The sequence below is a fragment of the Bos javanicus genome, chromosome 25 (assembly GCF_032452875.1).
Source record: "Bos javanicus breed banteng chromosome 25, ARS-OSU_banteng_1.0, whole genome shotgun sequence".
NCBI classification, from domain to species: Eukaryota; Metazoa; Chordata; class Mammalia; order Artiodactyla; family Bovidae; genus Bos; species Bos javanicus.
The window spans coordinates 38,165,124-38,192,901 of record NC_083892.1 but is presented as its reverse complement, the minus strand read 5'-3'; the positions used below and the strand labels follow the sequence as shown (position 1 = coordinate 38,192,901).

The window sequence follows — 27,778 nt, the reverse complement described above, 5'->3', positions numbered from 1 at the left end:
TTGAGCAGCACCCAAATGCTGGTTGTATAACTCTTGACATTATTAGGAGATTGAATTCTTTGGAATCATCCAACAACCTCGAACAAAGAAAGTGAAAATGGCCCGTTTTGATAAATGACAGCAGAAAGTTCCTTCAAATCAATGGGCCATCTGTAGATATAAAACAGTTGCTGGTAAACTGTATTAGAGATGAATTATCTCCTCCATTACAATGTTTCCTTTTCTTTAATGCAATTTAGTCCAAGCAAATTGAACAGAAAAGCTTGGGAGGGGTCACATTCAATGGTGGTGGTGGTGTGGGGGAAGCAGAGAACTTACTGGAAACAAGATATGAAATGGGAAAGGAGGTCCGGAGCAGGGGCCAGCGGAGGCCTGCTGCCCAGAAGGCCTGTGCCGAGGACCCTGGCTGTGCCCACGGGAAATTGAATTCAGAGCTCCCTCTGAATCGTAAATCCAGGGCAGCTGGTAGCTTGCCCAGGGCGGCTGGCGCGAAAGGGCAGGAGCGTCTGCGTCTGGCCGACCCCTCTGAGGGTGGGCCCCAGGTGTGCCGGCTGGGGATTCGGTTCCAGCCTTAAGATAACGTTCATCCACAAGCTTTACACTTTATTAATGTCAAAGCGCACTCATCGCCAGGAAAGGAGAGCCTCCATGACACCCCAGAAAGGGTTGAAAAGCTGGAATGACTCTGGCTGGAATGACTCTGAAATGCCTCCGGACCAAGGAGGAAGGCTTGACTTTTAAATATGTTTCTTGAGCTTTTTCGCTGAGCACACGTGCGAGGAGGACCCCCCCGGACCACCCCCCCAAGCCCCTCGTCGCCGGGTTTTGTGCTCCGGACCCCACGTCGGTCCACAGGCTGCTGGAAAGCGGGGGCTGAGCGAGGCGCGACGCCTCACTCCCCGGCCCCTGCCCGCGAGGGCCCAGTCTCAGACGCGCGGGGGTCTCCGGGCGGGGCCGCGCGCGCTCCCGAGGGGGGCCGGCGGGGCCCCGCCCACCGCGCCCGGGGCGGGGCCTGCGCGCCACGTGACGGCGGCGCGGCGCGATGAGCGCCCCGCCCCGCGGGAGGAGGCCCGGGCCGCGACCCGGCCCGCGCGCTGCTGGAGCCGCCTGGCCGCCCGCGCGCTCCGCACCCGCGGCCCCTCGCCCGCCGGCTCCGGGCTCGCCGGCTGCGGCAGCCGCCTCAAGATGGACGAAGACGGCGGCGGCGGCGAGGGCGGCGGCGGTGAGTGTCGGAGGTGTGGCCGGCCCGCCCGGCGGCCTGGGGCGGCGGGGGGTGGGGGGGTGGTGGTGGGTCGCGGACGCGCCGGACCGCCGGGGAGCGGGGACGGCCGCTCCCGGCTCGGGGGGCTGGGGGTCCGGGTCCGCCCGAGGAGACCGCATCTGGGTAACAGCGCTGCCGGCTGGCGACCTCCGAGGCCCGCGGCGCGCCGGGCCCCGGAGCCCGAGGCGGGGGTGCTGGGGACCCCGAGGCGGGGGCCGGCGGGGTCGACGCGCGGGCCGGGCGAGCGTCCGGAACGGCCGGGGTCGCCAGAAAGCTCGGGCCGGGACTCGGCGGTCGCTTTCCCCGGGGCGGGGGACCTTGGGGGCGACCTTCCCCGCCTCCTGTCGCCAAGGGCGTCCACGCCCTCGGAGCCCAACCGCCGGTGACCACCCTCCTGGCGTCTTCCCCAGGTGGTGCGGATTGCCAGGGGGGACCCCGGGAAACCTGGAGGGCAAAGTTTGGAATTGGGGATACCCCGGGTCCAGGAAGGGCGGCCGCGGAGAGAAGGTTGAGCATCGTGACAGTTTTCTTGGCTTTAGGTCCAAGTGGTCACGGGGGTCGTTTAAGTGAGGAGGGGGCAGCGAGGGCACACGCGTGTTAGAAAGTAAGGGAACGTGACGGAGTCAGCGGAAAACAATAAGTAAAAAGTCAGAGGAGACGAGGGTCGGAGTCGGGAACTGCTGCCCGCCCGCAGGTGGGACCAGAGAGAACCAGGCTGCCCGTCCGACGCTCAGTCACCTCTTGCTGGAAGATTCGCTTTGACTGTAAATTGTTTAGTGGAATACAGATTCCTGTCGTGTCATGCTGCGAATTACGCCTTTCAAACCGAATAAGGCGTCTGCATAATGTCTATGGATGGAGTGAGTCGTTGGCTTGGGACACAAAGGGTTAATACCACTGTTTTTTACAGGAACACTGGAAGTGAAGGATCTCTCTGTGTGTGTTTTTGCTAAAGATCTCCTAAATGCTGACAGACGGAATCATCAGAATCTCTTGTAATAAGGGAGCGTTTGGGGAAAAGAAAAAAAAAATCTTAATTACAGGCTGCCGGAGCAGCTGCCTGTAAGAATCAGCAGCATTGAACGCTTCGGGATGAAGTAGTTAATCAAGGTGCTTTCTAGAATTTAAGTGATGCTCCAGGGGGAGATGTTTGCCTCGTAGTAAGCCGGCGGGGCTGGGAGGGTGGGAAGTTGGCCCGAGCCCTGGCATTTGCGGAGTTCACTTCTCCTGGTTGAAGCTAGGGGTAGCACTGTGGCCCCGAGTGGCTGTGTTGTTTATGATGGAAAGTTCTGTGGGAAGAAGGAGCCCAGGTGCACACCCTCCTCCAGCCAGACTGCCGTCTGAAGCGTCCAAGAGATGGATTCTCCCTGGACGCCCTGCTTCCTGCCTGTCACAGCTGGGGTAACGGTACAGGCAGACAAGCAGCTCCTCCTTAGAAAATGAAGACTGAACCACTATAATACTTAAATGTTTAACATTCGCGTCCAGGAAGCATGCTGGCTTGGCAATTTCATTCGAAGGTGTTTCGGATTCTGTGAATTAAGAAATGAAAACTTGAAGGTCAGAGCAGGTATACGTGTTTGTAAAAACGGAAGCCAGTATAGATCTTGAGGACTAGAGCAAAGGATAGTATTACATCTCAAAAGTCTCAAAACTTTGGGCTATTAACATAGCTCTTTCTGGGGATACAGTCTTGAGATGTCAGAAAAATATCTCACACAGGAGGCTTGCATTAACACTATTCATAATACAGAATTGGAAATTGCGGTGCCTAATAGATTGGTGAAGTAAATTATGGGACATTTTTGGATGAAATATTTCACCAGCATAAAAAATAAGCAGTCTTATGTATTATGGTCTAAACAATGTAAAAACTGATATACAGATGTTTTATTTTTCCAGTTTTTGTTCTCCAAGTTTATGGAATGGTATATATTACTTTCAAATTTGGGGAAAAAACTTATTAAAAATTTACCCTGCAGTGGGAAAAGGGCTATGATTGTTTTTAATGTATGTGTTTTTTAATTCACTTCACTGGAACAGTCAACAGTGAACAGATACTTATTATCTGCTAAATGTCCCTGTGGCATTAACGGGTATTGATACAGTTTATAAAATCTTTCTTCCTTGCTTTATGAAAGGCACTTGTAAAATATGTTTGGCAGTCTTAGAATGAATATGTTTTTGAGTAAGTGGAAATCTTAAGAGTTTTGAAAGAAGAGTCATTATACAGTGATTATTATATAAATTTGGTATGCTTATATTTAATTGTATTGATGGGGGTTTTGAAGTTAACATACCTCTTTACAGTTCGCTAGTTTTTATCACCATATAGATTTCTAAAAAATAATTGCTTCACATTAAAATTCTTGTTTTTAAAACTGAAGTTCAGCTCTTTGGAAGAGAATAATTTGGCGTGCCAGTCATTTGCAAACGTAAGGTTTTTTTTGGCATATTTTTAAGAGTGTAGTACAGAACTTTGAACTGTATATGGGGAAGTCAGTTTCAGCTTGTTTACAAGAGAGGGTAAATAATCTATTCAAACAGTAGTCATGCCAGGGGCAAAAGGATTTAGAATATCTTCTTTGCTAATATCTTGGTCGGGTTAGGAGACTTCACAGGAGACTCCTGCTTGCTGCTTGGATCATTGAAGTTTTCCTCCAGGGCATTATTTGTTCTTTAAATGTAGGATAAGGAGAGGATGTGGTAGGAATGGCTGGAAGGCCTTTCTCAGGAGGAACACATAGTGGGTACTGGGAGACTAGAGTACATTGTAGTTTATAACCGAGCGTTGAGTGCAGTTAAGGTATTTTTGATTCCTTCAGGGGCCCTGTTGCCTTTCAGTTCTCAACCAGTTCTTGAGACGCGTCTGTATTTGGAAGGTGCCTGGCTCGTCTGGCTGGTTGCCACCGTCCTAAGGCTCAGTTTGGGAACCCGTCTGATTGAACTTACTGCGTGGACCATCTGTGGCAGATGAAGTGAATAACTTTCCTGGGCTTGCCCCTCCCTCTTCCAGCCCTCCACGCCCACCCTGCACCGAAGCCCGTGTACATGCGAGTGAAATCTGCGCTTTAGGTGAACAGCTGCTCCACCTCCTTCAATAAAACTCATATAAATTAAGACCAGGTTGAGATCCTGGATTCCGCCTGTCAGACGAGCGATAACCCCCACACCTGAAACCATCTGTGGGCCAGAGTATCCATCAGTTACCGCTCTTAAGGGGGCAGCGCCGGCCACGGTTTGGTGGGTGTGGATCCCTCGCTTGCCCTGCGCCCGCCGCGGGGCTCACCTCGGGCGCAGTTTGGCCGATGGGAGGCGCCGTTGGGTGACCGGATGGCAGGCGCTCAGGGAGGCGCCAGGTTATCATCCGCCCGCTCCTTCTGCCTCCAGCCGTGTGTGTGTCTAGCGGCTGATCTGCTTTTGGCTCCAGCTCCTGCCTGTTGACCCACCCCTGAGCTTTGGAAAGCCATCCTTCCTCTGACCCTCCAGTGTAGAGATGGTGGCCGCTTGTTTCTCTTGCTATCTCTGCATCGTCTCACTATTTCTTGTATGATCCTTGGCTTTTCTGTCACATGTGTAACCACCCCCCTGTTTTAAATTCCCTCTCCTTCAGGTCCTCAGAGGTTTTCTCTGGGTGAGCCCAAAAGAGATACAGCAGCTTGGCACTGTGGTGAAGAACCTGCCCGCCAGTACAGGAGGTGCGGGTTCAATCCCCGGGTCGGGAAAACCCCCTGGAGGAGGAAAGGGCAACCCACTCCAGTATTGCCTGGAGAATCCCATGGACAGAGGAGCCTGGAGGGCTACAGCCCATGGGGTCGCAGAGAATCAGACACGACTGAGCCACTGAGCATGCACACACACATATCCTTTGAGCAAGGCAGCAGTGCTAGTTCAGGGATTTCACATGTATTTTTACCCGTGTGAGATGCAAGATTATTCACTGTGTGGTTTGTAATAGTAAAAGATAGGGAATCACCTGAGTGTGTGCTGCAGGTTATATACCCAGATGGCAAGTGAAGATGTGAGGTTGTAGAAAGGAATGAGGCGGCTCCTTAGGAATTGAGGGGCAAAGACTTCCAAATGTTTTACTAAGTTATAAAAGCAAATTGTAAGCAAATGTGCATTGTTTGTTACCATTTCCGTTTTCAAAAAGGGGGCAAAAAGGAAGTGCTTGCATGAAAATTCTCAGGAAGGCTCAACAAGGAACTCATAGCAGTGGTTACCTGGAGGGGAGGCTGATGGAGGCAGGGAAACCGAAACCTCTCTCTATGCCTGTTTAGTTTTTGGTGTTCAAAAAAAGGCTTGTCCATCTCCATTGTTTCCCAAACTGGAAACCAGTTTCACAGAAAAATAGTACACTGGTAAGGAAACACCCTTTGTTGAAGTTGAAACATAGTTGACTTAAAATGCTACATTAGTTTCCGGTGTACCACATAACACTTCAATATTTTGTAGAGTTTTGCTATATTAAAATGTCAGGATAGCATGTAGAAAGTTGTGGAATACATTACTTGTTTTTCAGCCTATGCATAAGAAATAAACCGCTTTCTTTTGAGTGCTTCAAAAGTGGCTCGATGGGTGCTTTCAGAGTACTCTTTTCTAGAACAAGTTATTCAGCAGACATCGATATTGTCCCTGCCAAATGCCCGGTCCTGTGCGAAAGGGTGTATATGATGAATAAAGCAGCTGAATTTCCTGCATTCCTCGGACTTTTGTTTAGATGGGAGACTGATGAAAAATGTAAACAGATGTATCAAGTCCTTGCAGATTATGCTGATGTGTGAAGAGAGGTTGGGGGTGAGCGGGGTGGGGGCGGGAGCAGGTCAGTGGGGTGGGTGGGGTGGGGGCAGGCGGCCTCTGGGGAGAAAACTCTTTCAGGGGTGGCCTGAAGGGGTCCAGGGCCTGGCTAGTAGAGGGCCCAAAGCTGCCCCGTGTGGTGTGAGCAGAGAGGGAGCTGGGACGTGTCCGGCAGTTTGAGTAGGTAAGGAATTCAGATTTTATTCGAGGTGCATGAAGCCGACGAAGGGTTTCAATCTGGGGAATGACATTTGATTTATGTTTAAATAATTGTAGCTAATGTTTACAGAATGGCCTCTGTGTCCGGTTCTGTCCCGCCTGCCTTACGGATCTTAACCTATTTACTTTACACAATAAACCCGGTAGGGACTTACCGTCAGCACCGTTTATGGATGAAAAGGGAAGCCGTGGAGGCACAGGGAAGCCAGGTAACCTGGTTCAGGCTCCACTGCTAGCAAGTGGTGGAGCCGGGCCTCGAACCCTGGCATGCTGGCTCCAGAGGCCTTGCCCTTAACCTCTGGACACCCTGCCCTGTGCCGGAGGGGAGGAGGGGTGGCGAGGACCAGGGCCTGGCCCCAGGGTGAGGCCGCTCGAGCGGCAGAAGTGAAGGCAAAGCACAGAAAGCAGTGAAACTCTCATGTTCCCATTACCCAGGGTCCATATAGTAGCTGTTTCGTGTTCTGTCGCCTGATTTCAGGTCTTTACAAAAAACAAGGACGGCATTTCAGACGCATGTCTCACCTCTGTGCCCGGCAGCGTCGTGCCTCCATTGCTCAGGCGGGGTCCCCTTCTGCTGCTTTAGCCCTCCCTTAGGGCTCCATTCTCCCTGATGCTGTCCTTGGCGTCCGGCAGCCAGAGGTCGTGTCGCTCCTCTCCACGTCCGCGCTGTCCTCGGTTATCCCAGAGCCCTTTGCTGCCTGCATCCAGGACCTGCGGTCTGGGGTGCCCGAGCCCTCTGCGGGGGTCTGCACGCTTTGCCTCCAAGAGGCCCGACAGGAGGCATTTGCTGCTGTGTGCACCACACTCGGGCTCTCACGAACTCTCCTTGGTAGCCCTGGTGGTGGTTGTCGTGTCTGCCTCTCTCTGGTGCCATAGACTGTAGCCCGCCAGGCTCCTCTGTCTGTGGGATTTCCCAGGCAGGAATAATGGAGTGGATTGGCCTCTCCCTTCTCCAGGGGATCTTTCCCACCCAGGGATTGAACCTGCAACTCTGCCCGGCAGGCGATTCTTTACCACTGAGTCACCTGGGAATTGCTGATAACCCTTTAAAAACATAGACTACTCTTATCTCGGCCTGTCCTTGCCCTCTCTCCTCCGTTGACGGGTCCCCTCACCTGTGCCCCTCGCCGGTCTCCTTGCTGTTCCCGTGAACCTACCGAGCGCCCCCGGCCCCTGCTCTTCCCGCGGCGGTCTCCCCTTGGATGGCTGGGCACGCCCTGGCTTCCTTCCTTCCGGCTTCTGTTCCCGTGTCTCCTTTCCGCAGAGGTCTTCCTCCACCGGCCTGTCGTAAGCAGCACCTCGCTGTCCCCTTTCCCAGCCTTCTTTTTTCTGCTTGGCGTTTATCACTCCTCACCTGCTCCCGTCCCGGTCATGGCTGGTGTCTTCTTTCTCAGAATGTGAGTTCTGTGAATGCAGGACTGTGGTCTGCTTTTACCCGCCACTGTGTCTCCAAGACCTGGGCCACTGTGTGTAACAGGCCACCGGTAAATACTTGTTCATAAACTGAGCAAGTGGAACTCGCTGTTGTTGAGCAGTTCTGGTTCCCTGCCTGCCTTCTGTACTTCCTCGAGGCAACCATGATGAATGTGATGTGGGCCCCCCTGGAACGGTTCTCATGCTTGAACATGTGTGTGTGTGTGTGCCCACAAGCGATGCATGGATCTATTTTTGGTTTAAAAACTATTAAAAATGGCACTGCGCTGCGTGTGGTGTTCTGCAGCTCCAGGTAGAGGCTCTCCACGCTGTCACAGAGACCCTGTTTACGTGTTATTTCTCTTCTCCTGCACTTGGACTGTCACCTTGAATTTGGATCGTTACAAACAGCACTGAGCGGGTGCTCACCTCCATTTACGAGCGTGTGAAAGCTTTTCGCAAGTATCGCTGTTGTGGGTTGAGGTATGCTTTCCGTTTCCCCAGATATTGGCAGGTTCCTTTCCCACTGGGTGTATTATCAGTATTCTAATCAGCTCTTGCCCTGTGTGGGACTTTTAAAATGTCTTGCCGTCTCCTGGTAAGAAAGGATGTGTTGTTTTAATCTGCATGGCTTTGCTAGATGTATTTTGGAGAATCAGAAAAACGAACTGACAGCTTGGAGGTTAAAGGAGAAGGAACTGCAAAAGCCAGAGGTGACTCCTCGGTTTCTGGCTCCTATGACCGAAGGTGGTGCTGCAGCTTCATGAGAAGGGCAAGTCTTGAGAGAAAACTGTTTGGAGGGTCCACTTGTTTTTTTTTTTTTTTTTTTGGTCCAAGGTGTCATTATTTTGCTCTCACTTTTGAAGGACAGTTTCTCTGGGTATACCGTTGTGAGTTGGCTGGCTATTCCTTGCCATGCTTCGACATGTGGAGTCACTGCTCTCTGCCTTCCATCGCTTCTGTTGGACAGCCGGCTGTATCAGGCTTGTTTTGTTGAGGGTGCTGTATCTCTCCCACCGCCTTGCGCTGCTTTTTCGGACTTTTCTCTCTGCCTCTGGTTCTTCATTGTATCAGGTTTTCGTGCAGGGTCCAGAGGGGGTTTTCTTGGAATTGGTCCTTATGGGAATCCGTGGTGGTGGTTCTTTTTGGTAGGGTAGTGACACGACTTACTCTTAAATTAGATTTGGAGAAGTCTTAGCGTCTATCTCCACGTTTATTATTTTGGCTGCATGTCCTGTCTCTTCTCCTCTGGGACACTGATTACCTCTTCATCATGTCCTTATATCTCTTCGACGTTTTTTCTGTCCTTCGTCCTTTCGATCTTGCCATGCTTCACTCTGCATAATTTTCTCCTGACCTACATTCCAGTGCATTAATCCTCTCTTCATCTCTGTCTACTCTGTGTTAAATTCTTAATTTCAGTCATTGCCCTTTTCAGTGTTGTTGATTTTGTTTTTTAGATACCAGTTTTCCATGAAAAACTTTGATCTTGTCTGTGACTTCCTGTATTAATCAGTTATCGGGTCTGATAAACGTCTGGGCATCCTGTGAGTATATTCTGTTGTCTGTTTCACCCTTGGTTTTCTAGATTGCCTGTTAAGCTTTAATTAAATTCTGGATGATGGGTATGAAAAATGGTAGGGGTAGTTTGGGACTGTCTTCCTCTAGAGAGGCTTCTGGCAGGCAGTTAGGATAGGGAAATACCACTTTAAAACCGTGAGGGTCGGTCCCCCTGTGGTTACCCCTCTCCTAGGGTATGGCTCTTCAGTGGTTCCAGCTGCAAGCTTGGGGTGTTTACCAGCGCCTCTTCTGCTTGGCAGCCCCTGAGTTCTAATTTGGTCTCCCAGTCCCATCAGACTGCTGGAGATTCTGCTGACGTCAGATACTCAACTGCTTGTCTTTGCCTAGCTTCTTGGCCTTTCACTCTGCCTGAATTGGCAAGTGTCTCGAGGAGGAAACTGCACCTTCTCTCTAGGATCCTGGCCTCCTAGGTCCTCTGATACTTTCACACAGTCAGTTCTTACAACGTGCTCAGCTTTTTTAGTTGTTTTTTGGCAGAAGGGTTGTCTGCAACAAGCTGGTCAGGTTTGACTGGAAACAGTCTCAGGAGTTCAGTTTTGGTGTTTAAAATCAGACCTGTTTGTGAGATGTCCTGGTAGAGATGGTAGGAAGATGCTTAGCTGTGTAGTCTGCTAGGAAGATTTTAATTCATGGGAATGGATGAGTGACATCCCTCAGGAGAAAGAGTTGAGAGAGGAGGAAAATCCCAGGACTGCAGACAGCCCAATAAAGGAGACCAAGAAGGAGTAGCCAGCAAAGTCAAGAACATCCTGAAGGCTGTATGGAATTGCAGGAGGAGCGCTTGAAGCAGAGGCAGTGAGTGGCCAGCTGTGCTGGATGAAGTGCAGTGAAGTCTCCCAGTCGTGTCCGACTCTGCGACCCCATGGGCTGTCGTCTACCAGGCTTCTCCGTCCATGGAGTTTTCCAGGCAAGAGTACTGGAGTCGGTTGCCGTCTCCTTCTCCAGGGGATCTTCCCGACCCAGGGATCAAGCACCGTTCTCCCGCATTGCAGGCAGACGCTTTACCGTCTGAGCCATCAGGGAAGCCCAGGTCTGAATGAGAGGTGGACTGAAATGAGAGTGGGCACGTGTCTACAGGGTTTGATAACTTTAGACTGGAGAGGGCTGAGAGTGAATGGGAGAGATTTTACCTCGTGGAGGCGTAGCCTGGGCCATGGCCCTTCCTAGAAGTTTGCTGTGTGATGAGAACAAAGGGAAAGCGAGGGGAGAGGAGTTTAGGATGAGAAAGGTAAGCATTTCTCAAGTAAATCCTGCTGATGGAGGACCAGCAGTAATCCATCAGGCGAGTTAGAGTAGTAACGCTGTTTGCACACTCCCACTCTTATTATAAATAACTTTGGGAGAGATAAATTGTTTTCTTAAAGTTATTGGCACATCCTTCAGGAAGCAGGTTTATCAGTTTGTAATAGAGGATTGTTAAAACTTCTGAAGTGAAATGAAATGAAAAAATAGATTTTACTATAGTATCCCAAAAGCTGCATGAAGCATATTAAATATTTCAAACTTGTGGGGAAACAGTAAATCATTTAAATGAGAGTAGAAAAGTACATGATTCTCCAGCCTGATTTTTTTTTCTTGGCCATGTGGCCAGTGGGATCCTAGTTCCCTGACCAGGGATTGAACTCACACCCCTTGAGCTGGAAGCGTGGAGTCTTAACCACTGGATTGCCAGGGAAGTCCCTCCATCCTAATTTTGAAGTGAATCAAGCTTGTCAACTTTTCACAGTTAATGTCAGTCTCCCGGTCAACATGATAGAACCGACATGAGATCCTGTCATGCTTTGTAATGTGACTGGAGACAGTTCAGCAAGTGTTTGTTTTGGGTAAATGTCTTTCAGTTTTCTGTAAATATTAGAAAAGACTCACCTGAGTCAATTCAGTTGGCTAAGAATATTTGTGATTTTGCTAGAGCAAATTTGCTCTTTTCGCTGACTTAATGTCACCAGGATCACTGTTCAAATAGGGAGAAATAAGTTCCTGTCTTAAACTTGTAGCAGGGCCATTTTTAAAAATTATCGTTCTCTTCTTTTGAGCAACTTATTCCTGTAATTAATAAAAATGGCAGTTTGCTGTAAAAAAATGGCAGTTTGCTATAAAACTGGGCATTTTAATGATAATTGGAAAGTATTTCCCAATATCTGGCTAGTAGCGATTTTTCTTTTCCGGTTTTCATCCAGATGTTTGGCAACATGTAGACACAGTCCTACTGCAGTTTTCAAATTCACTTTCATGGGAACATATAATATCCTCCGTTTATCTTGGACGGCAGAGTTTCCTTTTTCTCTGGACAGATGCATATGAAACACATGCTCTTCAAGTGGGGTTTGTGGTCCTCTGAGAATTCTATGGAGGAGGAAATGGGTTGACCTATTTGGTTGCTATGAAGTAAAAACAATCTTGTTTTCATTTTTTTTTTTTTTTTTAGAGAACATCTGGGTTGCATTTATTTTACATTCTGGAAGTTCTTTAAAACCACAATTTGATAATATGAGGCTTCATTAAAGCAGTCACTACTTAGCTATTTCTCTATTGATTCAGTGCTAGGGTGGCTGCATAGACTTTTGAAGGTATTTAAAAAATTTTTGCTTTCTGTAACATGTAACTTTTAAATGACAACCCTTGATTTTAAACCAGAAAACAGGACCTAGACATTTTGGGGCAGCAGGGGAAAGACAGGTCACCTGGGTTATTTCTCTGCTGCCTACCGCGTGTAGGCTGGCCGTCTGTAGGGCTGAGTTGGAGTCTGTAGCGGCCCATTTTGCTCCACATCCCAAATAAATCCTCCCTTTCTTGCTTGCTTAACAACTCTGATTTGCTTAAGCCGTCTAAACCAGTAAAGGTAATCCCGTTTTCCTTATTGATTGAAGGAAGGATATAGAAGCCAAGTTCATCATGAGCTGTGATGGGCAGTTTGCAGGGGGACTTCTTGGGAGACTGTTTTCCTTTTTGGAGGAATACTCAAGGAAGAAACAGTTCCTCCTCTTACCGTGGCCTTTGTCGGGCCCTGGTGGTGGCCAACCCGTATTCATGCTATGCTATGCTAAGTCACTTCAGTCGTGTCCGACTCTGTGTGACCCCATAGACTGCAGCCCACCAGGCTCCCCCATCCCTGGGATTCTCCAGGCAAGAACACTGGAGTGGGCTGCCATTTCCTTCTCCAATGCATGAAAGCGAAAAGTGAAAGTGAAGTCACTCAGTCATGTCCCATTCTTAGCGACCCCATGGATTGCAGCCTAACAGGCTCCTCCATCCATGGGATTTTCCAAGCAAGAGGACTGGAGTGGGGTGCCATTGCCTTCTCCGACCTGTATTCATGGTACCCCTCAAATCTGTTAAGTTCCAGGCCCTCACGCTGAGGATGGTCTGCTGGGCTCTCGGTGGAGTTGCTGGGTCCCATCCACCCAGGAGGGCCCTCTCCCCTCCCGTCTCCACGTGTCCTGTCTCATGGGACATACCTGTCTTGTTTTGGGGCTATGGAGAGGTAGCTGGAGCCAGGGGCCGCGAGGTCGCCTGATGCTGGCTGGAGCAGCAGGTGGGTTTCAGTCTCTTAATTATCAAGAGTAAGGATCTCATCTTGGCCACTGAGGGCCTGGAGGAAACCTCATCTCTCTCCCACGCGTGTTCGCTGGGTGTATATATTTATCCCTTTAAGAACTGGGCTAGGTTATACTTTCTTTCTGAGATGAACACTTTCTCCTACATTGAATAAAACAAAATGTATTTTCACATGCTCGTAAATCCATTAACAGTTTCATTTGGCACATCCTTATGACTACATTTATTTTAACACAGAAGGATTTTTTTTTAAAAAATACAGCAGTCAGAAGTGGCAGGCATCGGCCATTTAATATTCTGTTAGAAGACAGGACTTCCTTTGAGCTCTTCGGAGAGGAAATAAAGCGATCAAGAATGTCCTTTTCCAAGTTGCAGTAATTAGATTAAAATTTTTTTGAATTGAGACAGTCAGATGAGTTCATTTCTGTGTGTGTTAGAGTATGGGAAAACGGGAGGATTTCAGTGACTTTTCAGTGTTTGGCCTGTTCACACGATGAGGCCATATTTCCCGAGTGTGGGAGGACAAGTGGCCACAGACTTTGATGCAGTGTGTGATGCACTCAGAGGGCGAGAACCGTCTTGAGAATAAAACGATGCCTTTCATCGCCTGCGCAACAGGAATATTAATGTCGGGTGAGTGTTCTTCTGAAACATTGCGTGTCCCCCGGAATCACAGAGTGTCTGCCGTGGGCTCCCCCAAGACACGCCGTTTCTGGAGCTTGAGCCTTTTCATCGAAAATCGCGGTTAAGCTCTGTGCCTGTCAGACGGTTACTGTGATGTTTTGACAAAAAGTCACATGCCTTCTTCCCTCCTTCCTCGGGTCAGACTGGTCCTGAGGGGCTCTGAATCTTGCTCGAGAGAACATTCCTGCCGGCGGGGCAGCCCGGGGGAACGCGTGTGGGTCCCAAGCCCGTCTGGCAGCCCCCGTGGTGGTTCTGCCTCCCAGATGCCCGGTTCTTTGGCCGGATGTGCAGAACATGATTATTATTACTTTTTTTAATCTGGAAAGAACATAAGTCAAGATGCTTCCCCAGGGGCTCTGCTGCTGTCACTGCTGAGGTGTTTGGCTTTAGGATTTCAGTCTCTGGGACCTTCGGGGGCCTCCCTTCTGCCCCCTCCCCCGGAGGGGCATCTGAAGCCTGTGTCACGTTTTCCATACAGAGCAGACTCGCCTGTGTGTAACGCTGAGAAAGGCTTTCAGAAGTGTTCTGGCTGCTTCTCCATTCGAAATTTTATCTCCCTTTTCTGTTGGTGAAAATGTGTGTGGGCAGCCCCAGGGACTGTAGCCCTCCAGGCTCCTCTGTCCATGGAGTTCTCCAGGCAGGAATACTGGAGTGGGTTGCCATTCTCCTCTCCAGGGGTTTGTGAAAATTTGGGGGTAGGGTAAAAGCATTGCACCCTTGAGAGGAAAGTCCGCTTCACCTATTCCTTCCAGCGCCCGGAGATCTGTGGCAGGCCTGCCCGGGAGCCCCGAGTCAGGGGTGCGCCCCGGCCCACTGCCCTCCGGGTGGGTGGTCGCTGGCCCCAGCTGTCTCCCTTCGGAGAGGGAACGCCTAGAAGCTTCTCTAATCTCATGAGCTTGGCTTGGGCAGTTTTATCTTGGTTTTAGCAGTCAAACAGATTGGCGACTGGGAATTTCAGAAACCATTTCCTTAATTAAAAGAGCTATAAATTGACAGCCAGGGCCCATCCAGCATTCACTAGTTAGAGATGAAAGACGGAGCTCTGGTGGTAAAAGCTAACCTGATCACCTTCCCCAAGTGCTGGAGAGGGGAGTCTTTTAGTATAAACCCTTCATTTTAGGCTGTTTCTGCATGTTTTATTGAAGCTCTTGTTCCCTAATGTCCCTACACTCCCCCGCCCCTCATCCATCATCCATCCAGAGACCATTACTTTTATCCGTTTATTGGAATCGGGGGGCTGTGGGGTGATTCAGCGCTGTGGCGGGTGGCCTTCCTTGTGTTTGGCCATGCTTCCTCCTGGCTGCTGTGTTGGGATGAACCACGCAATTGCTGCTGCACTGATAACCTCAGTCCCAGGGCATTGGAGAGGCCCCCTTCTCCCTTGTGAAATCTGGGCATTAAGAGTCCAGGGTTTGCCCGTTTGCTCCATCAGGTCAGCCACTGAAGGATGTTTCTGACAGATTTCCCAGTTTAAGGCAGGAGATAGTCAACCGTGGCGTCAGTGGTTTGTTCTGAGAATCTGAGTCTAGTAGGGAGGTTTGTTTAAACATTTGAACCGGTTATTTGCTGTTGACATTTTAAAGCAAATATCTGCAGCTGTGGTACCTCCAGCCTTGAGGCTTTGTGTCAATTACTTAATCTCCTTAAGTCTCAGTCTTCTCATATGTAAAATGGACATGAAAAAGCCCATGTGAAATTATGTCCTGAAAAATTAATGAAAAATCCCAATCAGTAGGCATTTAAAGCCGTTAGTCATCAGAGAGGCCAGCCCCTTGCCCCCGTTTGTATTCACAGCAGAGCAGAGGGGCGGATCCTGTGGGTTTGGGCTTAGGAATAACCGGTGATTGGCAGGACGATTATTGTTTCTTTTTCTCTCTCAAGTTGGTATTTTGAAAACCTTTGAGTCTACAGAACAGTTGAAATAGTGCTGTCAATATCCATGTATCTGTAACCTCATTGCTAGCATTTTGCCACATGTGCCTTATCTCTTAACACTGTTAATACTACTTTTTTTTTTGGCTAACCCATTTGAAAGTAAGTTATGTATAATGTAACACTTTATTCCTGAATACTAAACAGCATTCATCTCCCGAGGACAGTCTCCTACTTAACCACAACCATTGCCACACTTAAGGGACCCAGCAGTGAGTCCATACTATGCTTTCACATGTCATTCAAATTCTGCTTTCCCCAGTTTGTTCCCACAATGCCTTTTATAGCTTTTTTCTTACCTATCCAGATTCCCATCAGGGTTTACACTTTGTATTTAGTTCTGTATCCTCAGTCTTTAAAAAAAAAAACACAACTTTTTGTTTTCTACAGTGACTTTTTAAGAGAGCCCAGGCTGGTTGCCTCACACCATTATCTGTATCCTGTAGTCTAGATGACATACATGTAAACAGAAGAGAGGAATGCTTTGGTTTCTTTGTCATTTAAAGAACTATATGTTAAAGTCATCTGCTTGATTCAAGGTCAAAGCCACATTCATTTTTCTTGTTCTTTGGTAAATGTGGATCAGATTGGTAACCAAAAGGAGTTACTAACCGGCTCAGATGTCAGTGGAGTATGCGCGTGGGCGGACTTGGAACCAACGCACAGGGTGGTTGGTTAGCCCACCCCCATATGGAGGTGATTAGTTATCTGGCTTAACATACTGAGGAGTTTGTTTTAATATTTGGCCCTGGTTTCACAAAGAAACGAGCTTTAGAATTGGAAAACTTAGTAAGACAAACTATTTACATAACACAGAAGAGATGTCTTTGCTGCCAGAACCTTGGAGGAAGAGCAGACCTTCCAGCTCTCAGGAACAAGTCGTTTTCTTCCTCTCTCCTTCCCTCCACGCCTTCCTATTGGCTTTAAACGTTTGTGGACTTGAGCTGCGGCTGAGGCTAATACAGGATCCAGCTGTAGCTTTTTCTGTTGTTGTTAGTATATCCGGTGATGATCATAGCACACTCACTGTATGAAAATTCAGTAAAGGAAAGGGCAGGGTGGGAAAAAAAAAAAAAAGTGACACTCTGCAAAAGTATTCGAGAGACAGTGACTGGTTCCAGGAGTCTCCCTGCCAGACCTGCCCTGAAGTGCTCCTTCTGTCTGCGAGGAGTCCAGCAGGCGTCTTGGTCTCTCCCTTTTAATCACGTTAGGTGAACAGCATGAAGCTGACATGTTTTCAGCAGGGCAGGGACCCCTCAAAGTGCTGTTCATGCTCCCCTGGAGGGGGCAGCAATCTGGGGAAAGAGTGGTGTTTTCTTTCCTTAGATCTGTTCCGTAGAAGTCATACTTAACTCATTTGCCAGAGAGCAAGTTAGTATAGAATCAGCAGTTCAGTAAAATTAGATTTCAAATTTGCCTGTCCGCTTCCACATAATTCCTGTAAAAGCCCTCGTCCATGATCAGCTCTGTCTTACAAGTGTTCATCACTCAGTCGTGTCCGACTGTTTTGTGACCCCATGCCAGGCTTCTCTGTCCATGGGATTCCCCAGGCAAGAATACTAGAGTGGGTTGCCATTTCCTTCTCCAGGGTATCTTCCCAACCCAGAGATTGAACCCAGGTCTCCTGCATCGCAGGCAGATTCTTTATGGTATGAGCCACCGCTACCTTAAAAGCAGGAGGCACGCGTAATGTCACCCAGTAGCGGAAAATGGATTATAGGTTTCCAGATAATACTTTTTGTGATCAATGTAGTAATCACAAGACTAGTGATTTTCACATGCTTGTGTATCTTGAGCATTTTGTTTCTTTTTTTTTTTTTTTTTAATATTATGGAGGTCAGATTTCTCAGGTTTCTTCCAGTTGTAGCAGACATCTTGTCTGGGGGCAGTTCGAGACCTGCACGGCCTGTGAAGAAGTCCTGGGGTTCCATGGTGATCGTCCAAGCTGTGGGTTCTGGACTTGACTTGCTGGGTAGGTTTCTTTGAAACTCTGTACTCTGTTTTTAGATAATCTCTCTACATTTCTGAGGTTCAGGGCATCAGTAGTAAATATATTTATTATTTAGCATAGAAATACCGTCGATTGTCTTAAGGCTGTGTAAACTTTATAAGAAAAATAAACCCATGACACTTCAGTGGATGTAAGAAATGGGTGCTGCTTAACACATTGAAGAGCACCCTGCCCTGTCCCTCAGACCCCTACTGTGTCTGCGCCCGCGGGACCGCTGTTTTCAAGAACCCTCACCCACTTTACGCTGGACAGTTCAGTCTCCTGGGTTCTCACAAGTTACTATTTTCTGCCTCCCACTGACAGAAGCGTTTTTTTAATGACCCTTCAAGAGACTTCGCACTAGTTTCCTCTGCCTCTGTCCTGTCCCAGTTTTAGTCATAGTTTTTGCTTTTTTTTTAAACTTCCAGGTGGCTAGTGGTAAAGAACCCTCCTGCCAGTGCAGGAGACATAAGAGATGCAGGTTCGATCCCTGAATCGGGAAGATGCCCTAGAGAAGGAAATGGCAACCCACCCGTTCTCTTGCCTGGAGAATCCCATGGACAGAGGAGCCTGGCGGGCTGTAGTCCACGGGGTCGCAAAAGAGTGGGGCATGACTTAGCAGCTAAACAAAAGAACAGTCTGGTAGCGTCTTAGATTTACAGCTGATCGGTCTGCTGCTTCGTGTAGCACCGGAGACCCTCTTCTCCTGAAGTGACTGATGTAATCAAGGTGTTACGGCACCTCTTCTTTTCTTTTTAGAAGCCGAACTGTCATTTACATAATATTTTGTCACCCTTTTAAAAAAGTTTATGTTTTATTTTCACTGTTTAGGTTTTAAAAGTTTTTCAAGCTTTATTTTTTTCAAGTGTTGTGATTTTTTTTCCTTTTTTAAAAAACTGAAGTATAGTTGATTGACAATGTTGTGTTTCCGGGATACAGCAGTGCGATTCAGTTATACATGTATTAATATACATTTCTTCATATCCTTTTCCAGCATGGTTTATCACAGGATGTTGAATATAGCTCTCGTGCTATACAGGAGGACTTTGTTGTTTATTTATAGATGCTAGTTTGTATCAGCTAATCCCAAGGTCCTAATTTATCCCTCTCTGCCACTCCCCCTCTTTGGTAACAACTTTGTTTTCTGTGTCTGAAGAGTCAGCCTTTTAGAGTTATACGATTCCGTGGGTTTTGGTATATTCACAGAGTTATGCAGCCATCATGTGGTTCTAGAACATTCTCATCACCTGAAAGAGCGCGCCGTCTCTGTTGGCACAAGCCTCCCTACTCAGCCCCACTCTTCTGTCGCCGTGGATTTGCCTGTTCTGGACGTTTCATGGATGTGGCCATCTGTGGCTGGCTCCCTTCTCGGAGCAAGTCCCTCCGCGTTGTAGCACGATCCCATTTTCCGAGCTCATCCACACCCTGAATGATTCAGTGGAATGCCTGCGCTCTGCCTGGGAGTGCAGGGGCCCTGGATTGGCTGGAGAGATTTTACTCACCTCTGTCACGTGGTTGAAGCGTGGTTTGTGTGCTGCCTTGAAGGTTTTTAAGTTGGCATGTGTTTTCTTCCCATTGAGAAAGCTGAAGTTTATTTTTGACATTTTTATTTGAAGAAGGACGACACTGAAGGCTTGCTGTCGTCATGCTTTGGTTTAGAATGTTTGTAATGCTCTGCATGGTTGCTTCAGAGCAGAACCACGTTGTCGGTAGAAGATTTTTACCCTGGAAACCAACATATGGGTACAAGAAGCCGACTTTCCCAGTGAGCTGTACTGAAATGTGTTAATGGAAGCACAGAGAATCTCCCAGTGGGGATCCAGTGAGACTTTGCAAATGCGATCCCAGCGGCAGACGCTTGAGACCAGACTTCTGTCCTCTGATCACCCTGCATGCATTAACTCACTTCAGTCATGTCTGACTCTTTGCCACCCTTTGGACCAGGCTCCTCCATCCCTGGGATTCTCCAGGCAAGAGTACTGGAGTGGGTTGCCATGCCCTTCTCCACGGCATCTTCCCAACTCAAGGATCGAACCCACATCTCTTGAGTCTCCCGCATTGGCAGGCAGGTTCTTTACCACTAGCACCATCTGGGAAACTCCTATTCACCCTGAGATCCCAGGAAACAATCAGAAAGGAGGCAATAGGAAACTCAGAGCAGCAGAGACTGGGAGAGGGACCTTTTACCAGGGGAGAGTTTTCTACAGACCTTTGAAAGAGACAAGAAGTTTGAACCTTTCAACAAGAAGATGAAAACCGGATGCAGCTTGAGCGTGAGCAGAAGGGCTCCCGGGCAGCCCCTGAGCTGAGCGAGTGTGGTCGTGGATGTGGTCGAGGACTCAGGCCGTCCGCCAGGGGGCGCTCCCTCTCTCATCCCGACCAGGGATCAGAGCCGGGCCCACAGCCGTCGAAGTGCCTCACCGCTGGACCACCGGGGAATTCCCAGCTCTCCCTTCTTGTTTTGAGGCGATAGCACTTTGCCGTTAGGCAAATATTTCTTCATGGAGATGGAATTCTCTTGGGGAGAATTGGGGCTCCCACAGTAGGTACCAGCACGCAACTGGAGCTTTCCCCCCGCTGTGTGATGGGGCTTTTCATCCCAAAGGGAAGCTTGCCGGGGACTGAGCACAGCGAACCTTCCCGTTCAGGATGCAAGTCGAGGAGGGAAGGTACCTAACCCAGTGCGAGAGGAAGCTGCACAGCTGCGTCTACTTGTAAATATGTCCAGACGGATGGGGAAAAACAACGGGAAAGAGAAAATGTAATACAAAATTTTAATGGAGAGGGTAACTGCCTCCCAAAGGAGGAGGATTCAGAAGCTAGAACCCTTGAGAAGAGGATCATTGGAAACTTGAGGGAAGGTGGGACTTGAGCACTGGTGTTTGACTTCCCGGCCTCTCCTCCCCGTTGGGTCAATAGGTTCTGATGGAAGTGATGGAGGAAAAAAAAAAATAGGTGAAAAAACTGAATGGCGAGAATTGAAATCAGGGTGAAGAGATCCCAGGGGCTGACTCCTGACTGCTTCTCAAGGGCTCGGTGCAGGGTTAGAAGTGTAAGAGGATGTGCTCTCGGCGCTGCCGACTGCAGTGAGAACAGGGAGAGTGAGGCTGCGGGGCCGCAGGCACAGGGTTGTGGGTCCCCGCACAGCCTTGGTGTTCCGAGCAGCTGGAGGCCGGAGGACACAGACAGCTGCAGTGTGCTCAAAACTAGAGGGGTCCCCCCCGGCTCCACAGTCGTGCCGCACCCCCCCATGCAGCGGGAGCACCCCAACTCTGGAGTAGAAGCTGTGCCAGATGGAGAGCGATGTACAGAAACTAGGTCACAGAAGCAACATGATGGATTCATGGAGAAGCTGGACCACTCTCGAATGGGTGACGCAACTTGATGTGCCTCAGCCCTTCAGCTCACAAACTTAGATCTGGAAGGAAAAAAAAAAAAAGCCCACCAAACTCAGCTTCCTGAGCAGTACCAGCCATCGTTTTGAGGGCAAATCGCACCTGAATATCCTTGTTCCATGATAAGTAAAAAGCAAAGAAGCAACATGTTGCAAGGATAAAATAAGCAACAGTGATAGACTTTTTGAGGCAGAGGAAAAGTGTAATTTTTGAGGAAGACTATAGAAACTAAGTCAGTTTCAGGTTGAATCTGCTCTGTGCTTTTTTTAAAAAATAAAATTCAATTTAAATAAAATTCAAGGAAGACTGAAATAACGTGATTGAAGGAGGAGATAAGGCAGATAAAATGAAATGAATGAGCTGAGAGGAAGAAACCTTAATGATACTAAATGCATTTGCAGGAAGAACATCATTCCAATGTAGCAAGTTAATCAGTGCTCTGATCTAAATAAGTTGTTCCTGAGGAAGCCTACCCAAACCAGCAGAACAGAAACCGTAATCAGAGATACAATGGAAAAACCTATCTTTGAGCTGAAAAAAACAACAGCTGCTTCTGTGTATTGAAAGGGCTCATTCTGCTAAGATGAAATTAGTGGAAAGAGCAAATGTGCTTGTAAAAGTTTTAGATCTCAAAGATAAAATACTGTACAGCCAGCCAGTCAGAAGGGGGGCGGGGGGAGGTTACTTAACAAGGAAGAATCACGAGGACTTTAGGCTTTACTTTAACACTGCCAGAAGATAGAGTGGAGGGTAAGAGTTTCCTGGCTGAAAGATTGTAACCAAGAATTAAATAATTACACTAATTGCTGTTCATTTGTGAGGGCAACAAACAGATGTTCTGTGAAGGTACAGAAGTCAGGCCTAGCACCCCGCCTTCTGCTGAGCTCACCCTGCTTTTGCACTTAAGAATTACCAGGGCCAGCACATTTCCTTACTCTTTAAGGAGCTTCCCCCCGCCCCACCCCCCATCCCCACTGCTACCTGGACCAAATATCTTCCTGATAGACCAGCTGTGAATTTTTCTTGGGGTGGGGTGGGGGGGCACTTTTTCAAAGATATATTCCAATCTACTAAAAGATTAATTAGAATAACTACGGAAGGAGAAAGTTGTGATTTATATTTATAATATGATTCATAATGTGATTTATTTTATAATAAAATGGACATGGAATTGAAATCATGTAAACATAAGTTTAAGTGTATGTAATTATAGATTTGGTTACAAATCAAAATTCAATTGTTGTAAGTCTTGCCAGAGAAGATAATGTAATGAAAAAAACCCCACAGTAATTCAGTAATAATGGCAGCAATAATAAAGGTGGATTGAACTCTAACAGAAGCCAAGAAGTAGGTGATGGGGGAGTCAGGGAGGTTGTGCAAAGTAAAAGTCCTGCCTTTTCCTCTTACTGTTTTATTTTTGATCTTGAAAAATAGAAAAATATAGTTAGTAGCGTGATTTTTAAAAAATAACTTCAAGTAACGTCTAGAATATTTGAAGGGTATACATTCCACATCACTAGAGGGAGAAAAATACAGGTAAGTTTAATTCATGGAGTAGGATCAGGTTATGTGGGATCCTAGGTCCCTGACTGGGGATTGAACCTGTGCACCCTGCCGTGAAGATGCAGTCTTAACCACTGGACTGCCAAGGGATTCCCAGTCTAGTTTTGTTTTTGTCATGGGCTTTTGAATTTATTTAGAGGAGAATTACCTGTTTTTCTTCTGCCCACATATGGGAAAATCTTTAAGAAGTAAATGCCTTTTGGGGGGTAGGGCTTAGTGGGAGATTATCCATTCTGTGGAATGTATTTGTTTAGAAATTTAGATCTTCCGTGACTCATCCCCGTGCTATTTTGAAATGTTTTTGGACAGATCTTTAGGAAGGTCTTTGAGGCAGAAAGGCTTGGGGAAGAGGGCTGGTGTGATTGCAGGTGGTGAGGCGGGTCTAGTGTGGCAGTGGCCCCCTCTAGACGCGGTTTCCCAAAGGTGCGCCTTCCGAGGGTGGTGAGGACCAGGAGAAGTAGAGAGAGCCCAGCGAGCTGCCCCATCCGAACATCCTTGGCCAGCTGGGGAGGAGCCAGCTTTTGTGGGACATGAAATTCATCATTTGGAACACCCTCTTCAAGAAAAATAGCACAGAATTGAGTATCAAAGCGAAATTGCTTACAATGAGAAAGAATTCATAACTTAGAAATTTTAGAAAGCTTAGAAAACCACAAACAAGTCAGACCTCAGACAAATCCCACAGTTCTTTTCTGTGCTTGACACAACTTTATACTTTTCCCTGCATTTTTGGTTGCCTGCTCTAGCTAATTGATAACTTCTGCACATAACAATAATGTATTTTACTGAAAAAAGGAATAGCAAGATCATTCAGTCTTTCCCCCAGGATGGTTGAATGAAAAATTTAAATTACTGATAATTTAGGAAGGTTTCTTTCAAGATTTTGACCATTGAAAGTTTTTAAGTTTTCATTGTAATACAAGAATTATTTTTTTGACATTTCGAAGCTTTTTCCAGTCTTTTCTTTCTTTCAGTTTCTGGTTTTGAATTTTATCAGGATACCTCTTCATATATTTGAGTTTTTGATTGATGAAATGTTCAGAAAAACATACCAAATTATTCTAAAGGTAATGCAGGTACCATGCAGTCGGAATGCATGGAAACGTTCCCGCTAAGTTGTGTTAAGTACATAGTTGACTCATGAGCGGGTTTAGAATTTTGTCACCTGAAACCACGATTCTTCAGGCTGTTTTGTCACTTGGATGGTAGCCTGTGTGCTGCTTTATCTGTGGAGTGACACTGCCAGACGTAATCAGGATGGGATGCACCAGATTCACTGTGGTTCGCTGGGCTGCATCAGGCATGCATGTTCAACACAGACTTACCTGCTGGTTCCGGACTGCAGGTGTAGAAACCTGTACGCATCGGAATTCTCACAGATACTGTTTTTCACAGTAATCACCAAAGAAGAAAAACATGTACTTGTGACTTGTGGTAATCGTCAAGGGTGTTCCTAACAGGATAGCATTTCCATTTTGATTGGACTTCAGTGTTAGAATCGAGTCTGCCTTATCTGCAGTGTCCTCGGGGTGTCCCCAGTGGTCCACTGCTTAGGACTCCCCCACTCTCACTGCTGAGGGCCGGGGTTTGTTCTGTGTCTGGTCAGGCAACTAAAATCCCATAAGATGCAGGGCAAGGCCAGAAAAAAAAGGGTACGTATCCAGTGATGGGAACCACTTTCCACAGACTGCCTTCTGACTCGGTACAGTTCCCACCTCATTTCTCCTCCACTGCCCTCCCCTCTCAGGCACCAAGAGGCCTGACTGCAGTAAAGACCCCTCTGCCTGGTGCCCACCGTGCACTGTTCCATCAGGTAAGGAGTCTCAGGTGTCTGTCAGCCGTCCGATCACGTGTCCTGCCACGTGATCCGCAGGCGTGACCGAGAGCCACGTAAAGTATCCCAAGAACCCGAACCACATGCATCCCCGGCTCAGCCTCCTCTTAGGGGTCCTCAAGTTTAGCAGATTGATCTGAGAGAGAAATTTCCACAAGTGGGGTTCTGGATCCAAAGGGAAAATGGATCTGAGAGGTTGGTAGAGGTTACCAGCCTTGCTTCCATACCTGTTTGCTGTTTTTAACTCCCACCAACCACATGGGAGACCTCAGAAGCCCCTGAAGCCTCATCCACAGAGAATGCCGGCCTGTGCCCGTTTGTCTGCTGGGTTATTGATCTTTTCCTTTTCAACTTCTAGAAGGTCTGTCTTTGTTCGGGCCATTCATTCCCATGATCTGCAAATGTTGTCTCCCGGTTTGCTGATTCTCTTTTGACTCTGCTTATGACATTTTATTGGCTTGTTTTGCTGTCATGAAGAAAATCTTATTTTTTAGTGTAGCCGAATGTTTTGTTTTTTTTCCTTTTGCGGCTTCTTAATTTTGAGTCATACTTGGAAATGACTGCCCCATTCCAAGATTATAAAAGACTGTATCTGAATTTTATTTTACAGTTTCCCTTTCTACATTTAAGTCTTTGAACTTCTTGGCATTGCTTTTGGTGTATGATGTGAAGTGTACATACAGCTTCCCTGCCGCACCCGCCTCCCCGCCCAGAGGACTGTTTTGTCCCCATTTATTAAAAAGTTCATCTTTACCTTGCTGCCTTGTCATAAGCTAAGTTTCCATCTGATTTGAGTCCTTCTAGACTTAACTGTTCTGTTCCCTTGGTCTGTCTGTTATGTCAGTACTCCCCGATTTCCCTTCCTCATTGACCTTGGTGTTTTATTATTGTTTAGGGTTGTTTCTTCCCCCTTTTCAGTTTTCAGAGTTTTCCTGTCCCTTTTTCTTTGCTTTTTTTTTTTTTCCCTTATGATCTTTACAATCTGCTTGTCTACAGCAGAAAATAAACAGCTGCCACTTTGAGATGGTGTTAGATTTATAGATTACCTTGGAGAGTATGACGTGCTTCTGATGTTGCATCTTTATATTCAGAAACGTGATACGTCCTCTCATTTAAGTCCATTAGGTCATGCAAGAGTGTGTTAAAGTTTTCCTTTCACTTAAACACATGTTTTACACATTTATTAAATTTATTCCTGGATGTTCGATGTTTTATTGCTCTCCCAATTGAGGTGTTCTTTCCAGTTTGTTTCCATTTTATTATCTAACTAGTTACTGTTGGGATTTATGTAAGCTGTTGATTTCTGTGTATTAACTTTGTGCCTTACTAGCTTACCAAATTACTGTTTTCTAGACACGAGGAGTTTTGGTTGGTTCTCCTAGATTCTCTACTTCCACAGTTATTTCTTTGGCAAGTGATCATTTTATCTGCTCTCCAGATTTTATTCCTGTGATTTTAGTCTCTTGTCCATTTGCATTGGCCCTGAGTCCTGTTTTGAAACTGTGCGTTTTGAGATGCTAGTGAGGCCTCCATAAGGAGGAGGAGGAGGCGTGGGTTTGAAGCTGAGGAGACAGATAATAGGGCTGGGAATCACATTTGCAACAAGAAGTTGGGAGCAAGTGCAGTGGGGAATGGGGACAGAGCTGGAGACGGAACGGCGGCGACTCGTGGGCGATGATGGGCAGAGACCGCAGAGCCCAGGCAGGGAGGGCTGGCTGGCTCTCTTCTTGTTTTCCCCTCGTCTTAAGTAGACTTTATTTTTAGAGCAGTTTTAGGTTCAGAGCAAAACTGAGCAGAAATTTCAGAGGTTTCCGTGTGCCCGCTGGTTCTCCGCCCCTGCTGCGGGCAGCACCTCCGGGAGTGGTCACCTGCGACGGCAGGCAGGTCTCAGGTCACCCCGGGGCCTGCTCTGGCCTGGGGCACCCTGAGGGTCTGGGCGCAGCACCTCCGGGAGTGGTCACCTGCGACGGCAGGCAGGTCTCAGGTCACCCCGGGGCCTGCTCTGGCCTGGGGCACCCTGTGGGTCTGGGCGTAAATCTAGTGACCTTGCTCGTGTCCGGCGCAAGCGCTCCGCAGAAGGCTCCCTTTGAGAAGTCCCTCTGGCTTTCTCGGCGCTCACCCCCCCTGCGCGGCTTACGCTGCACTGCTCCTTGTGTTTTCTTTACTAAGCACACGACTCCGACTAGTCTGTTGAACTCCGTCTTGTTCATCAGCAGTCGTTTCTTTAATCTTTCACTATTTTCCCCTCAGCTCTTTTATTCTTTTTAATATCAAAGTAAAGAAGTTCCCTCAGTGGGAATTGTTCAAACAGTTACCTGTGGGGGAACTGTGCCTGAACGGCGGCCTGAGGGTGCTTGCTTCCTTTTGGTGACAGATGAAGCAATAAAATACATATTTAGGATTCAGTGTTGTTTTTTTTTTTCATGGACCTGAACTTAAAAAGCAATTCCTTTAAAAAGAAAACAGCTTTAAAAAAATACAACTGGTTCCTAGAATGTTAATAGTTCACTCTTCTGGTTGGTACAAGCTGTGTAGTCATTTTGAGTGGTAACTGTCGGCAGAGTAGACTTCATAGGGTCGGAAGGTTGTCTGAGGTATTTAAGACATTTTCTGCTATCGGAATGTTACAGTGAGGGAAGGCCGTGGTGACGCTGTCCTCGTAGCTCAGCCTCGCGGCCGGCCGGGGGTGCGGCCCGCGTTCTGGAGACGTGGAACACACACACCCATGCGCGTGGCTGAGTCTCGGAGAGTTTCCACTCTTGCTGTCCCTGCAGGTTGGCCGACTTGGGAGGCTGTGTAGAAGAAATGAGGATCAGTGTATACACAGCGCTGCCATCTATGGTGTGGCGTCTCAGGTTTCATATGTGGTAGGAGACCACCATGTGTGAGGAGGAGAGTGGGGCGCTCGGTGGGGGCACCCAGAGCCCAGGACAAGCACCAGCAGCCCTGCCACGGGGGGCCTGGCCTTGCGGGTGAGTGGTTCTGGCCACAGGGACCAGGGCCGACCCCATGGAACGAGAGGTGCCTGAGCCTGGGGGAATGAGCGGGCCGTCCTCCTGCCAGGGGGACACGTGCCCCCGATGGCAGGGAAGCGCACTGAGCCTAGGGGCCGGGTGGGGGGGAGGCTGGAACCACCGCCAGGACCAGAGGCCAGGTGCTGCACGGCTCCCGGGAGGCTCTGGTTCCTGTGCCGCGTCGGTGGGGAAGGACCGTCAGTGATGGCACGCCTTTGTTCTGCCTGCAGATCGCCCCAGCCCTCCCACTCCCGAGCACAGGGAAGTCCCGCGTCCCCTTCAGGATGGCCCTACTGGACCCCGGGCTCGTCCCGCAGCCGGGCCGGGAGCCGGAGGAGGCGCGGTCTGTGGGCACTGAACACGTAGCTGCCCTTCCCTGCACACAGCTGCGTGGTGGGACTGCTGGGTCCCCGTGCTTCTGGTCTTCAGTACAAGTTGTGCTGAAACCAGCCCCGTCCTTGAGCGCCCGGCCGTGGTGTTGAGCCCCTGTCACGGTGTCCCCCTTGTGGGGGCTTGAGGTGTCTCCTGCTGGCTGACCTG

The 27,778-nt window shown here is 48.2% G+C and overlaps 1 protein-coding gene across 3 annotated transcripts in view; it reads left to right on the top strand.

Moving 5' to 3' along the window:
- The first annotated feature begins 751 nt into the window (after positions 1 to 751).
- Positions 752 to 27,778, top strand: part of CYTH3 (cytohesin 3) — a 68,473-nt gene continuing 41,446 nt past the window's right edge. The window contains exon 1 of one of the 3 annotated variants that reach the window (XM_061402195.1): positions 752 to 1,237. In XM_061402195.1, the coding sequence (XP_061258179.1) occupies positions 1,186 to 1,237 (52 nt within the window). In that variant the 5' untranslated portion in view covers positions 752 to 1,185. Of the gene's footprint in view, positions 1,238 to 13,255; positions 13,460 to 27,778 lie in introns of those variants that run through there. The other 2 variants (XM_061402194.1, XM_061402193.1) reach the window with 2 other exon arrangements.